At 37.4% G+C, this 14,837-nt stretch overlaps 1 protein-coding gene across 1 annotated transcript; it reads right to left on the bottom strand.

Annotated features, from left to right (window-relative positions):
- Positions 1–1,041: 1,041 nt before the first annotated feature.
- sarnp (SAP domain containing ribonucleoprotein) lies at positions 1,042–12,880 on the bottom strand. Its single transcript, XM_061904319.1, has 11 exons — positions 12,725–12,880; positions 12,106–12,205; positions 10,167–10,210; positions 10,015–10,088; positions 8,238–8,289; positions 6,054–6,127; positions 5,432–5,469; positions 5,329–5,354; positions 2,002–2,070; positions 1,828–1,914; positions 1,042–1,742 (listed from the first exon to the last, which is right to left on the bottom strand). Exons 1-11 carry the CDS (start codon positions 12,755–12,757, stop codon positions 1,701–1,703), a joined length of 639 nt encoding a protein of 212 aa, XP_061760303.1. The 5' UTR covers positions 12,758–12,880; the 3' UTR covers positions 1,042–1,700.
- Between the last annotated feature and the right edge of the window lie 1,957 nt (positions 12,881–14,837).

Here is a 14,837-nt window from a genome sequence, read left to right as displayed (position 1 = left end):
TACTCAACTTTATCAGTATGTATTGCCACCTTTCCCAACTTCTTTGTCACGTGTTGCTGGCATCAAATTCTAAAGTTAATGATTTGCAAAAAAAAAAAAAACGTTTATCAGTTTGAACATCAAATATGTTGTCTTTGTAGTGCATTCAACTGAATATGGGTTGAAAATGATTTGCAAATCATTGTATTCCGTTTATATTTACATCTAACACAATTTCCCAACTCATATGGAAACAGGGTTTGTAAAATGAAACAATTGCGGACGAATACAATTTATTTTCTTAAGCCAGAATGTTGACATTTGATTCAAAATGACTTATCTTTTTTTTTTCTAAAAACATTAAGGAAATGAACATCCTCCTAGACATATTTTTTTCCAGGGCTTGTATAATTGAGCAATTTAACTCAACAGTAACAGTACAATAGTATAGTACCATTAATGTAAAACATAAAACATCAATGTATATGTGATTTAATGATTAAAATTTTTGGTTTACCCGTATCAAGAATGTTGTACTTGACTTGGGGAATTTCTGTTACCATAATTACGTCCAGAAATGTATTGATTTCTTGTTTTAATCATACAAATCCTATATTAAAAGTCTTGACAGCAAATTATTCTAATTCAAATACTAAAAACTATGGCTATGATTGCAATTTTTGCAAATCAAATCAGAATCAGAAAATGTGCAAATAGTTTTGCTGTAATTCCTGCTATAATTTGGTTATATAGTAAAGAGGTAAAATATATTTCCACTGTCCAAATACTATATTGTAAACACTGAACACTCATAAGCTATTTCAGTATTCTAATATTGTATGTGGCGAGCACTTTCAGTGCAACCAGAGAAAAAACAGACTTAAAAGTCCGAGCAATTTTTTTTCAAACTTTTGTTTTTTTGTATATTTTAATTCCTATAAGCCCAAAATGTTACATAAGAATTGATTATGAAACAAAAAATTGTACAGTTTCAATGTCTGACAATTGTATTGACCAAAGCAAATACACACACAGCACTGATGGAATTAAACAGAGGCCATATCAGAAAATTAAAAAGTCTTACTTTTATAAAATGGACAATTGAAGCAGTGACTCAACCATTTACAGCCATCAAAAGTACAACTTAATACAAATAAAACAAAATATAATCAAGTTATTAAATTTTAATGGGTTATTCAAAAACATTTGCCCTCAGATCAGCTGAAACAAAAATGACAACTTTTTGTTAGTTGGTTCTTCTACTGGCTCGGTCTGTAATATATTACATAATTTCAACTTCTCCGGCCATGATTTTCTTGTCTGATAAACTATAATGAACAATTGGGAGATTTTCAGTCATAATCAAAGTAATAAACTTAAAAGTAAATTATGCAAATCAAGTGTTTATACTCCCAAGTGAATTTTGGATACAGAGTCAGAATATACAGATTTGATAAGCAAAAGACAAATGTAAATGTTAATTTGCATCTGATTTGGAAACATTGTGTTTCAGCATTTATGTTTAAAATTGTGGCAATTCAAAAACAGCGCAAGATTTGACATTGAATGTGTCTTTATGAAAAATGAATTTCCATTAACTGAACCAAACTATTCGTAATTAAATGCATCTTTGACACCCAAGGTGACCATTAGTAAGAGTTAGAACATTTTGAACCTTGGTAAATGAAAACTAGAAAAAGAAACAAAAATACACACACAGTTTACACTATTCCAAATCGTGCAGCACGCTTTACTTTCTTTGCCTGCAGGAGGAGGGGGGAAAAAAAAAATCATAAAAGCACAAATCGGATACAACAAGAAACCACAACTATCAGGAATAAAATCTACCTCCGTGTCTGCTGATCCAACTGTCCCACTGGCTGTCTGGATCCCAAACCGCTCCTTTCTTTTTTTCAGCTTTTCATCCTCTTCCATCTGGCAGACATGGCACAAAATGCATTTTAAAAACAAAAAGGGGTGTGGTATGTATTTATTCCAACCATACCAACATGGCTCAGTCACCTTCTGCGAGACGGATGAGACGTTCATGCCAAATCTTTCTGCCCTTTTCTTTAGCTGATCAACATTTACCTGATAAAAACAGGAAGCTTCAAGTTAATGTAAATTCTATTCACATACATGGGGTGTCCTTGTTTTTTCACATGTGCTTGTTTGTGTAAACGAATGTTACTACTCCTAAACTGCTGCAAGCAAAAGGAGGACATTTTGTTAAAACATGCACTTCTGTGCTGCCTGCCTGCTATTATTTCTTGCCAACGTTTGATTGGCCTTTTCCGCTGTCGCACCATCTGGTTGTAAAATAGCGCCAATACTTGCACACGCCGTTTTGCTAGTTAGCCTGTCTAGCAGCTGGGGGAGTCCGAGTTAATCTGCCACTGTCCTGTTAGGCGTTTGTATTGTCAGTGTCATAACAGTCAGATTTCAATATCAGAGGCTTCATTTCCATGAACATTAGAATCAGTGGGTGTGTGCGTGTGTGTTTGGCAACTAGGTAACTAATATGTGTAAATAGAGAAAAGTGGAGATGAGGCACCTCTTTAAAAGTCAAAGTGTAAGTAATATGTTACATATAAACCCTTTGAGTATGTAGTTTTCAACTCAACTTACAAATATTATGAAATACGAGTTGTCGCTTGGCTTTTTGCTATACTTCAGGTTGCCAGCATCAATTTGAGTTATGAGTATGTTTGTGCCACGATAATGAGAAAGAAGAGCCTCCCGACCAGCGTAGCGAGTTCCAGTATCGACTCTGCAAAGCCCGTCCCAAAACATCCTGTCATCAAAGCAGAAGCCAACCAACGAACCGAAGTAACAAAACACTACTGACAATGTATTCAACGCAGCTCGACCGCAGCAATGCCAATCGGCACCTACTGACGCAGCAGCCAGCTCCTACTCCAGCCAGACAAACGGTTTAAGTTTTTTTCTAACATGCATGCAGGCACAAAATAATACATCTCATATTTCCAGTTTCTCGTTACATGTCCGAAAAGGAGTAGGAATAGCCTCAGCCCCCCTAATTGTTTTTGCGTGTTTATATCATCAATCAAGAGGTGTTCAAATTATCCGTCAGGTAGGGGGGGAAAAGCGAAGTACATCCCTCGAAGCTAAGTAAGCTTACAGACCTCCATACACTATCAAGTGCGAGGAGAGAGATGGCAGACCAGAAACCCAGTGAAGCGTAGAAATGTAAGTAACAAGCGTAATAATGATTTTTATAATAATGACATTCCTGGTTTTAGTCAGACTTCAAACATTTGCTACTGCACGTAAATATTGGTTTTAAACAATACACAATGAAACATTTTACACACCGCAAGCTGATGCACCAGCAGTAGCGTGCGTCGACAAAAATGTTGTCGTCTAAATGTTGTTCTTAATAAAGACAAGCGAAAGAAAATAAAAGCACAGGTAAAGCCGAACATAGCGTGTGACAGCATCGTAAGGTAAAACATTTGTCGCATCGAATTTATAACACTGCTGGCAAATGGCGTTGATTAATGACATAGCGAGTCAAGTCAAGTGAAATTAGAAGAGGGGAGGGGAAGAGTGAGAATTCAAATTGAGCCTTAAACCTATCACTTTTCCATTTCATAGCAATTACTAACAGATTTTTTTCACTTCCTGATCTCAATTTGTAAACTTTTAATTAATAAATATTAATGTCTTCAATAAATAGTTAATTCAGTTATAATTTACATAATTAGATGAATAAGATTATTGTATTTAAAAACATTTTTTCAATCTTCTTTCTACTTTGTAAACACTGAGTTTAAACAGTTTCCTAAACTGGATAATTTCAGAACATTGACTCATTTGCTTTATCAATTCTATACATTTAATTCCACATTCTCAGGCACGAAAAGTCTTAAGTGTTGTTCTAAAGTAGATTTTTTTTAAAGGTTATATTTCTCTTCTTTTAAGAAGAATTGTTGGACACTTGTGTAGTAGCAGGTTAGTTTGCTTTGTACATCATTTTGGCTATTTGCAAATGCAACATAATCACTAAATTTCAATATTTTTGAATTGATAAATGAAACGTTTTAAGGATTCTCTATAACCAACATTATGTGTTATTCTGACCTTTTTTGTAACGCGCTTGGTGAATGTAGAGTATTTTGGAAGTTATTTCCACATATTTCTACAGAGTAATTCAGACACTATTAACACTAGCAAGCAGTAGAGATTGTGAAATTATTTGTCCAGAACATATTTTGTTTTATTCATTATTGTTGTATTTCTTGCCACCTCATGTTGTAAATTGTATTTTGTTGTCAAAAAGATCCTTCTTTATCTCTATTCTCTTGTTGTGGGGCTGACTGTCTTGTACATGCACATGGATCCTCTGCTGTTGCCTTCTCTAATATCAATTAAACTATTCACTACTTTGTATCAGCAGACTTGACATGGGCACGCTAAAAACAACATGGCTAGTGGGAAGAAGACTCAGTCGAAGTGGAGGCACGCAAATAAGACCGCTCACAAAACGGTGCATCCTGGAGACGGTCAGAAAGCAGCGTCCAGATGGTCTGTAAAAAAATCTATGCAAAACGTTTAATAAAAAAATACCATGTTATGTACACTACAAGTGTTTTAAATGTAGAAAAAAAATAACGACCCATTTAAGTAGCTTCTTATACATTTCAAGACCAGCCCTCTGATACCAAACCATTGTAATTTGCTAAGATATAATTATTTGTTTCAAAAGCTTTAGTTTAGTCCATAACACCACAGCTGCACATTGTTTACCACCTATTGCATTGGTAAGCTCTTTCGCCCTCAATGTTGAAATGATAGATCTTTTTCTGTATTATTAGTCCGCAAGTCTTCCACTTTTATTTATGAGATTTGTCCAATCTGTTGTTGAATAGTTTTTCAATAATTTGATAAAATTGTGGAAGTCAGGAAACAGGTCTATAGTTTGTAAACTGGTGTACAACCTTTGCCAATTTCATTTTGTTTGGAAATTTACCTGTTTGAAATGATAGATTGTTGACATACTTTAAAGGTTCCGAAAGGTTTTTATCATTTCCATATCAATATGAACTCTCATTCTAAAATATATATAAATAAGATATAAGCTATCCATAAGGTGGACATCATGCACCATTAAATAACAGTCCAGGCACAGTGAAACCAACTTTACCGTCAAACACCATTACTTTCTAAGTTAAATGCTGTAATGCCTAAATTACTTCCTTAACTACTTGCTAAAAGTTTGTTTTTCTTTTTAAAATGCATGTTACATGTTAAAATTGTGTTGTTTTTTTCAAATTGGCAACGATTTAAAAAGACAAGTGTTTTGTTTGTTACAAAGTGTGTGCTTACAGGAGCCTTGCTGGTCGCAGTGGTGCCTAGACAGGGGAAACAACAAATACATTATATAATTCATTGCAGATCTATTTTGAATTGAAACAATAATCACACATACCTGTGGATGGACTGGAGACAGTGTTGGGTAAGCCAAACCTGAAAACAGAAATATGACGTGTATTATTTCATGTAGTTTGGGACTTACCATATTTTGGTTGGTTATTTATGCATCATATAACGTACACTTATTCAGCCTGTTGTTCACTATTCTTTATTTATTTTAAATTGCCTTTTAAATGTCTATTCTTGGTGTTGGATTTTATCAAATAAATATCCCCCAAAAATGCGACTTATACTCCTGTGCAACGTATATATGTTTTTTCCTTCTTTATTATGAATTTTCGGCCAGTGCAACCAATACTCCGGAGCGACTTAAAATCCGAAAAATACAGTAAGTTAATGTTTAGTGTTGATGCATTAATTTTCTCCACACCCTTAGTTGTTATGCTTTTAAATGGATTTTTGCACATTAGTCAATTGTGTCCAAAATGTACTACAGTAAGGGGTTCCAGTCTATCGGATGAGAGTTGGATGGGTTCAGTGTAGGACTACATTATGAGACTAAAGCCTAAACTATACTAATTACTTTCCATTCAAATAAAGTAAGGAAATGTGTTCATTTTGCCAATAAAATCACAATGACAATGTGATACATGACAATGGCATCCATGCTGACTCACCTAGCAGCACGTTGGGCCTTCTTGTCTTCAGCTGATGCAGGCAAGTTGAAACGTTCAACTCTTTTCTGTAGTCGCTGCTCAAGAAAGGATGAACAGGAGAATTAGTCATTTTTTAGAAAACGAGGGCTTTGCAAAATTTATAGCGTTGAAAATGAAATGACTTGCAACCGGCAAAGGTGTTCATTCCATCTTTGCAATGTAAAAAAGAACATGTCAGCAACGGATGAGCTATATCCATACAAACATTATTCCAATCAATACATATCAATGATCTAAAAAAAAATACCAGGCAAAGGTTTGGACACACCTTCGCATTTATAGACAATAGCACAGTAAGTGTGTTTAAAGAAAACTTGACTGGTATAATAAACATACCCCCCAATTTTTAAATACATTACTCAGACAAAATATTTACACTCAATGAAACGCACATGAATACTGTGTTAAGCCCATTGTTTATTACAATTAATGGTTACATAAACATTTTAGCTGCCCAAATACTATCACGTCATTTGAAACGGCAGTAATCTACACAACAAAAGGTGGAATTCATGAATGTTACTTTTTAATAGTGTACAATTCAATCACATGCCAATTGTTACTGATAATATGATTAAAATAAGTTCCAGGCAGTAGGAGCATTTGGACATAAGAATGTTGTGATTTTTTTCTATACACACCAGCACAAAGGAGCTAAACACCGATTGCCAAATTAAACTACTCTCAAAAAGTTAGGGATAAAAATACATTAACACAAATGGAACCATCACACGTAAGTGAATAACTTTATGATCTGTTGTTAAATGTGGGTCGAAAACATTAGATAATGTCAAACCTTTCTGATGACATGAAGCAAAAAGTCTTGCTTGTTAAAGTTGCCCCACCGGGTGGATCTTAACCAAATTAGCTGACTGTCATTAGGACCACCGGGTGTGTTGCAGGAATAGTGTAGCAACAATAGCGTCTTTCAAAGCCCATTTTGATTCGTCTTTTTATCAATATAGAGTGAAAATAGCAGTATGTTTACATTTAAATTTAAAATAAGTCATCTTTAGTTTTGAAACACTTCACCCTGGCCAGCGTTTACAAAAGTGTGCGCTATTAAGAACAAAAGTGTGTGTTTAGGTCTAGATGAGAGGCTTAAACGCATAAAAAAGTATGTGGTTATAAAGTATCTGTGTTCGTGTGGACATGGCCTGAACACCAATTCTAATTGAACAATGACATCAATGATAACACACCTATTATGAAGTTTGTTTGTTAGAGAATAGCAAATTATATAAAACGTAGTGTAACATTGCACACAGGGATATGTCTAATCAAGTTTAGAGAAGGTCAGATTGAGTTCCCCTGTAAAAAATGATAGTGCATTTTAGGCTCATCCTAAAATTTCAGCCAAAAGGTGAATATCTTGAACTTTCAAAGATGTGAGCACCCTTTGAGGAAAAAAGAGAGGAACAATTCTATCAGCATGAAGTGCTGCCATGCCAACCCTGAAAGAAAATTTATAAAATCAAGAATACATTTCATGCAATTGTGTGCATTTCTACACTATATTTTACCCTTAGATTTATTGTGATCTAATAACCTCTTTTAGTTGTCCTTTTGACATTTACATGTCCCACATAATTGTTTGTTTTTAGTAAATAACTTACTAAAATTATTATCATTGAAAATTTAATGCAAAATTGTATAACATGTATGCAAAGAACTCAGAAAAAGTTTCCCATTTAGAAACTCTAACCTGTAGCCACGACTCATCGTGTAATATATATCTGGTCTTGTGACCTCTGTTTACAATCTGTCATGTCAAAAATATACCTTTTTGCTGGCTACTAATAAATATTATACAACCACAACCTGTTCAGAACTAACTATGATCGGATTCTAATCATCCAAATATAATTAGCAACAAAGTGGACAGCAGTCAACTTTGTTGCTCGAAGAGCGAATGGAGGCAACAACAGCTAGCTCGATGGCTAGCTAACCATCAACTCGGCGTTTAGGCAACAGGAACAGCGAGTACCTGCAGCTGAGGTCAGCCTTCAACAAACTTATTTTTTATTGATATTTCATTAAAAAAACACCAAAGTTATATTTTGACGGGAAAATGAATGTTTAAAAATACTGAAATTAACATTTTTGGGAGTAGTGTATTTATAGTAGTAAACATATTGCACATACTTCATCGGCAGTTGCTGGAGGAGTTATTTTCACAATCTTCTTTTCAGCGGGCCTGAAAAACAAACATTTAAAAAAAAAAAAAAAGCCATTATGAAAAAGCAGTGTGTCAAATTGAACGGTTCTCTTAATAGAAACTTATTTACACACACAGTTTCTCATTATAGCGAAATAAAGAGCAAAACGATTGATCAATGTACCTGCGGATGTATCTGTACCTTGCAAAGAAAGGCTAACCAACTCTTCCGGTTATATTGCTGGCAAAATGCTCAGTCTCCAGAAAATATGGAGGTACTTCAATTTCAACGACAAGACTAAGAGGAGGAACACAGGGCTGCACAATTAATCGAATTTTAATCATAATCACGATTTTGGCCCCTACGTTTAAATGAGGGTGATCGTCGGCGATATTAACATCTAAAAAGCAGGCTCCGCTGCATATCATTTCAACTACCTTCTTAACCAACAGTCAGCCAACCACCAGGGAGAGACCGAAAGACAGCAGACTCATGTGAGAGCAAGTAAGAGTGAGTGAGACGGTGACTGACAGTTGATCAGCTGGTCGCCTGTAGCACCTGAAAAGATTTTGAAAAATAAATGCATTATTGGTGCCCTTCTCTCCCGTAGAGTGACTTAAATTTTAACTCCGAAACACGCCTAGATGCCTCACCGTTCTCTAGGCCCCCACCCCGCTCGTTCCCGCACGCCCAGAAATGCTCCCCCGCATGTAAACAAACTGCACAGCAAAGCTGTTCTGGTGTACACAAATAAACAAATTATTGAGTTTCTGCGAAAGCTTTAAAAACACTTCCCTTCTTTCCTCAACCGCCATCGTTTGCCCGTGACCTGAAGTTAGTAATCTAAACAAAATTATGGTTGCTCACAGAGCGGTCCGCCCACCAACGGCCCGAAGCCGCGACGTACAGACTACCGTAACATTAACCGTGCACCGAGGGACCCCATATCCATCCACCTCTCAAACACACGCATAAATAACGGATGTAAAACCGTTTTATTTAACAAAGGCGGTGAGGTGGCGACTTGTGTACCCCGCCTTCCACCCGAATTCAGCTAAGATAGGCTAAACACCACCAAGACACCGAAAGGGACAAGCGGTAGAAAATTGGGAGCAGAAAGATGGGTTAATGGATGCCCTTTATCCGTTGTGAGCAGTAAAGTGTGTTCCTTGTATGTTTTTTGTGTGCATAATCTTATTTTTTCACTTCTTTGCACTTTATCGTCGCGGTCTGCAATGGCATATTTATTTTTAGTAAGCCCTTTGTCTTCTTAAATTTTATAACTGGTGAATTATTTTTTTTAAATTATATTTTATCTTTTAATGAACACCCAGTTAACATAAGTTTTGATTAAAATCTGCAGTCCCCTCCAATGTTTCTAATTCCCCCCAATGGGTTGAGTTTTTTTCTTGCACTGATGTGGGATCAGAGCCCAGGATGTCTTTGTGTCTTGTGCAGCCCTTTGACCCACTTGCGATTAAGGGCTATATAAATAAATTTTGATTGAATCGATTTCAACTCACTGAAATGTTTCGGATTACATTGCTGTAAAAAAAAAAATATCGTTCCTGAATCGTATCAGCAAGCACAAATTCTGAATCAAATTGTTAAAACTAATCGTTACACCCCTATAAATTAATCTAGTATTGTACATGAAAGATGGACATGGTCCAGTTTAATCAAATCAAGTATGTGTGGAGGGCCGGCAAAAGCTATGAATTTGTTGCAGGATAATATAATAAAAAAAATTAGAGTCAACTCACAGCTCGGCCACAGGAGATTCCGAATCCTTAAGGACTTTACCGTTGTCTACAATCTCCTCGCTCTTAGCAAAGTCCTGAAATGAAAATGGAAACAGAGTAAAAACAAAATAATCTGTTCATCGGCGTAACATGACTGCAGATGACCACATTACCACTGTATCATCTGCCAGCACGTCATCCACATCCACATCATCTTCTGTGAGTTGCACAATGGAATAGCCGCCACCGTGAATGAAAGGAAATGTTAAACATGATTACAATCTACCGCTATTTTTAAAAGTAAAGCATACAATTTATTTTGTTTTTGCGTGAATGACTCCCTGTCCAACACAAGCAGATTTGAGGTAAATTGAACGGATTTATAGCGGCATCCTGCATATATAGAAGCTCTGCGTATATTTAGCGCAGGAATGCGTAACATAAACAACATGTCGGTAATTTATAAATGGTTGATATATATAGGCTAGTAAGGTAAAGTGATGTATCTGACAAGTTTCGGCTAACTTGCTTCTGCAGCTTTCATCAGAGGTGTCACGTGATGCTAGCGTGATGTTGTCTGTGACGTGTTATATGGATCAGGCATGTGATTTGACCACAATGAAAAAGACTGAAAAAATTTCCGGGGGTCTGGGGGACAAGGGGCGCAACGCCCCCCGAAGCTCCTGGTTTTTCACCAATTTTACATGCTAAAATTAACAAAGACAGCACCATTTGAAGAAAATACTTTAGTGTTTAAAGACATGAAAACATCATTAATAGAACATACATACCCCAATTATCCTAGTGAATCACTGTATATGGTTCAGTCCCAACAGTATTTAGTCACTAATATTTACATCTTGTGTTCATTTCACATTCACAGGTGTCACATTGATCAGTGTTATTATCTACAGTTCATCAGTTCACTTCACACATTTACTTGCTCGGAGAGCCCTAACATGAGCTTTCCTTGCAAATTTCTGAGCAGCCTGCATTTTGTTTTTCTTCTCTGCTTTTGTAGCTTCTTTTTTTGAATTTCAGTGCCAAATTCTGCCTCTAGCATTATATGCAAATTTATTTCAAATAAATTGTTAACTGGAATCAATAATGCGACTCTTTGAATTTCTGTAATTTCATAATATAGTTTCACGTGGCTTTTTATTTTTAGAAAAACCCATTTATATTTCGCAAAGCAATAATTGGTTAATATTTAAAACAAACATGCATATTACGCAAGTAAATATTTTTTAGCTTACCTCATTATTAACTACCCTGTCTGCAACGAAGTGGGTTGTTTGGGTGGATCTTTCCTCTTGATGTCTACGGCAGTTGTCGATGTAAACAAAGGATGAAGTCCGTAAGGTTTGCTCACTTTCGGTTGACATCCAAAAGTACCAGCTAGTGAAAAGTTTGTTTTCCTTGATTCAAGTTGTTTCATATGTTTTTGGCGTTTCGCATGTACTTCCAAAGCCTTGAAATCTTGTGATCCATAGTCAAAATTATCATGACACCCCGTGCACAAAACTTTTCCAGGACAATCGATTTTCCGAATAAAATCGCCGAACAAAGTCGTAACTTCCTTTTTCCCAACAGTATCAGTGATTTCCCTTTCCATCCAGTCCCATCGAAACTTATTTTTGACATGTTTATTAATTTATTTTACTCTTTAAGCGTCCTCTCTCTTGAGAACCGACATCGTTTACATTTGGAAAATGGCGGTAATAACGTCATCATTCAAAACAGATGTCCTGATTGGTCGCAAGGAACATATCGACCAATCAACTACGATTGATCGACACTATTTTCCCCCCCGAGATTAAAAAAGACGGAATTCCGACTTTAGACCGAAAAAATCACATGCCTGATGGATTGTACCATCCAGGTACAACACTTTACCTTACTAGCCTATATAAATCAACTATTTATAAATACACGTCAGTAGGCTAAATGAACCTCTTCAACATAGAATGTCGGTAATGTTCCACAGACGGTGAAAACGGACATATTGACTTGAATTAAAACGGAAAAAGGCCGCCGCGCGGGTGCCTTTCCGCATCACTTTCATATTCAGTGGAAATCCGGGGTTAGTGCACTGGTGGTATTGCTCCTCACCCTGCTCCTCAAGGTAGGTCTGCAGGCGTGCGATGAGCTCGCCTTTGTTTCCCTTGGTTTCAAGCCCTCTTGCTTCACACTCTTGCCTCAGCTCAGCAAGCTGAAAAATAACAACATAACGATATTTCAAAAAGTTTAATCCTTTCAATTTAGATTCATAAAACATTGATTTCATAGCGGCTGGGAACGTTATTGATTGTGCTTACAGATAAATCACAAACGAAAATATTTAGCTATACTGCACTTCTTAGGAGTAGAGTATCGTGGCTGTTACAAGACCGAAGTAGGTCAAACATGCTGCCGTCACCTGCCTTTCAAACTTCAGAATGTGTTGCAGTTTAATACAATGCCTTCTCATTTGTCCGTTAAGTAAGTCTAAAGCAGCTGTGACTATGTGTGTTATCACGTAGTTTATACGTGTGTGCGGTGCAGTAGGACAACCTGACCACACGGTAATGGTTAGCCTTAGCAGCCGGTGGACACGTTGTACTCGTCAAACTGTTCATTTTATCGTAAGTCTTCTAACAGACATTTACGCTAACATGCGTTATAATTTGTCATTCATTGTGAAAGCCGGCCTCTGTGAGCTAAATCATTTATTTTAAGTAGGAGTACCAACCTTGAGTTTCTGTAGCTCTATCACTTCGGCCATCTTTCTTTGTCGGTGCGTAAACTTCCTCCAATCAAACACGCGCTCTTCTTTCTCAGCGGCAAAACTCTGAATCCTTTTTTTCCACAGCGACACATCGTGGACAAAAATGACAAACTGCAGTCATCACAAGCGCTCATTTACGTCAATCTTATATATGGCCAAAAATATTTGGCCACCACCCTTAACTCACATATAAGCTTGAAATGCCATGATGTCAGTCCACCTTCTGCAGCTATTCAAGCGTAAACTCTTCTGGGAAGGCTGTCCACAATGTTATGGAGTGTGTTTATATGAATTTTCGAACATTCTTCCAAAAGCGCATTAGTGAGGTCACATACTAACCCAAAGGTGTTCTATCAGGTTTAGGTCAGGACTTTGTGCAGGCCAGTCAAGTTATCCACACCGGACTCTGTCATCCATGTCTTTATGGACCTTGCTTTGTGCACTGGTGCACAGTCATGTTGGAAGAGGAAAGGGCCCGCGCCAAACTGTTCCCACAAGGTTGGGAACATGGAATTGTCCAAAATGTTTTGGTATCTTGGAGCATTCAAAGTTCCTTTCACTGGAAATTAAGAGGCCAAGCCCAACTCCTGAAAAACAAACCCACAAAATATTTCCTCCTCCACCAATTTTCACACTCGGCACAATGCAGTCCGAAATGTACCATTCTCCTGGCAACCTCCCAAGGCAGACTCGTCCATCAGATTGCCAGATGGAAAAGCGTGATTGATCACTCGAGAGAACGAGTCTCTACTGCTCCAGAGTCCGGTGGCGACATGCTCTACATCAGTGGTCCCCAACCTTTTTGTATCCGCGGACCGGTCAACGCTTAATAATTTGTCCCGCGGCCCGGGTGGGGGAATCCTTTTTTTCTTTTCTTTTCTTTTTTCTTTGTCATGAAAAAGGGAGGTTTTTGTCATGAGAAAGGGAGGTTTTTGTGGTTGGTGCACTAATTGTAAGTGTATATTGTGTTTTTTATGTTGATTTAATAAAACATTTTTTTTTTTTTTTTTCTAATAAAAATTAATAAAAAATTCTTCTGCGGCCCGGTACCAATCGGGCCACGATCCGGTACCGGGGCTGCGGCCCGGTGGTTGGGGACCACTGCTCTACATCACTGCATCCAAAGTTTTGCATTAGACTAGGTAATGTATGGCTTAGATGCAGCTGCACAGCCATGGAAACCCATTCCATGAAGCTCCCTGTGTACTGTATGTGGGCTAATTGGAAGGTCAGATGGAGTTTGGAGCCCTGTAGCAAAAAAAAGTCAGCGACCTCTTTACACTATGCGCTTTCCGCTAGTGATGGGTCCGGCAACACCGATGCATCGGCGCATGCGTCGAGCTCATAGAGCGAAACCCAGCGCTTACCGCTTTTAGAAAGTCAGGTGACCGTTCATGAGCTGTTTTGGTCACGTGACCGATACGCGAACTGGCACCTGCGCGCCAACCTGTGTTTATAAGGAAGCGCATCTGTCCACAAGATGCTGCTGCCAACAGAATCGCCGCACTTCTGTTGTTGTTTATTTGTCATTCATCGTCGTCGGAGATCATGGAGCAGCCTCAGGCAAAAAAAAAAAGATTTCTGCCGTGTGGGAATATTTTGATCATATATCGGAAAAAAAGATATTTGTGTTCATTTCCTTGTCGTTTCATCCTGTTCTCTGAAAGTTTCTACTCGATCTGTTAGCAAGGCTGTAACGGTACATGTATTTGTATTGAACCGATTCGGTACGGGGGTTTTTCTAAACTAAAGTCTTAACAAGCTGCTTTGCTTCTTCTGCATCATCACCCAGCATTGTCCCACCCACACAACCAACTGTTTACATTAAAAAGCAGCATCAGCTAATCCCTTCTACAGCTCAGTTGGTAGAGTGGAGGGCCATACTTGCTTATGATGAGTTCCGTAGGGCACTGGTTCAAATCCAGCTCAATGAATCACGCATTACGTTTTTACCATGAATTGATTAAAGTGGACCCCGACTTAAACAAATTGAAAAACTTATTCGGGTGTTACCATTTAGTGGTCGATTTTACGGAATATGTACTGAACTGTGCAATCTACTAATAAATGTTTTAAT

Source organism: Nerophis ophidion, linkage group LG06 (genome assembly GCF_033978795.1).
Source record: "Nerophis ophidion isolate RoL-2023_Sa linkage group LG06, RoL_Noph_v1.0, whole genome shotgun sequence".
Classification (NCBI taxonomy): Eukaryota; Metazoa; Chordata; class Actinopteri; order Syngnathiformes; family Syngnathidae; genus Nerophis; species Nerophis ophidion.
Note: the sequence above shows the minus strand (reverse complement) of the source record. Positions and strands in the feature narration are given on the sequence as shown.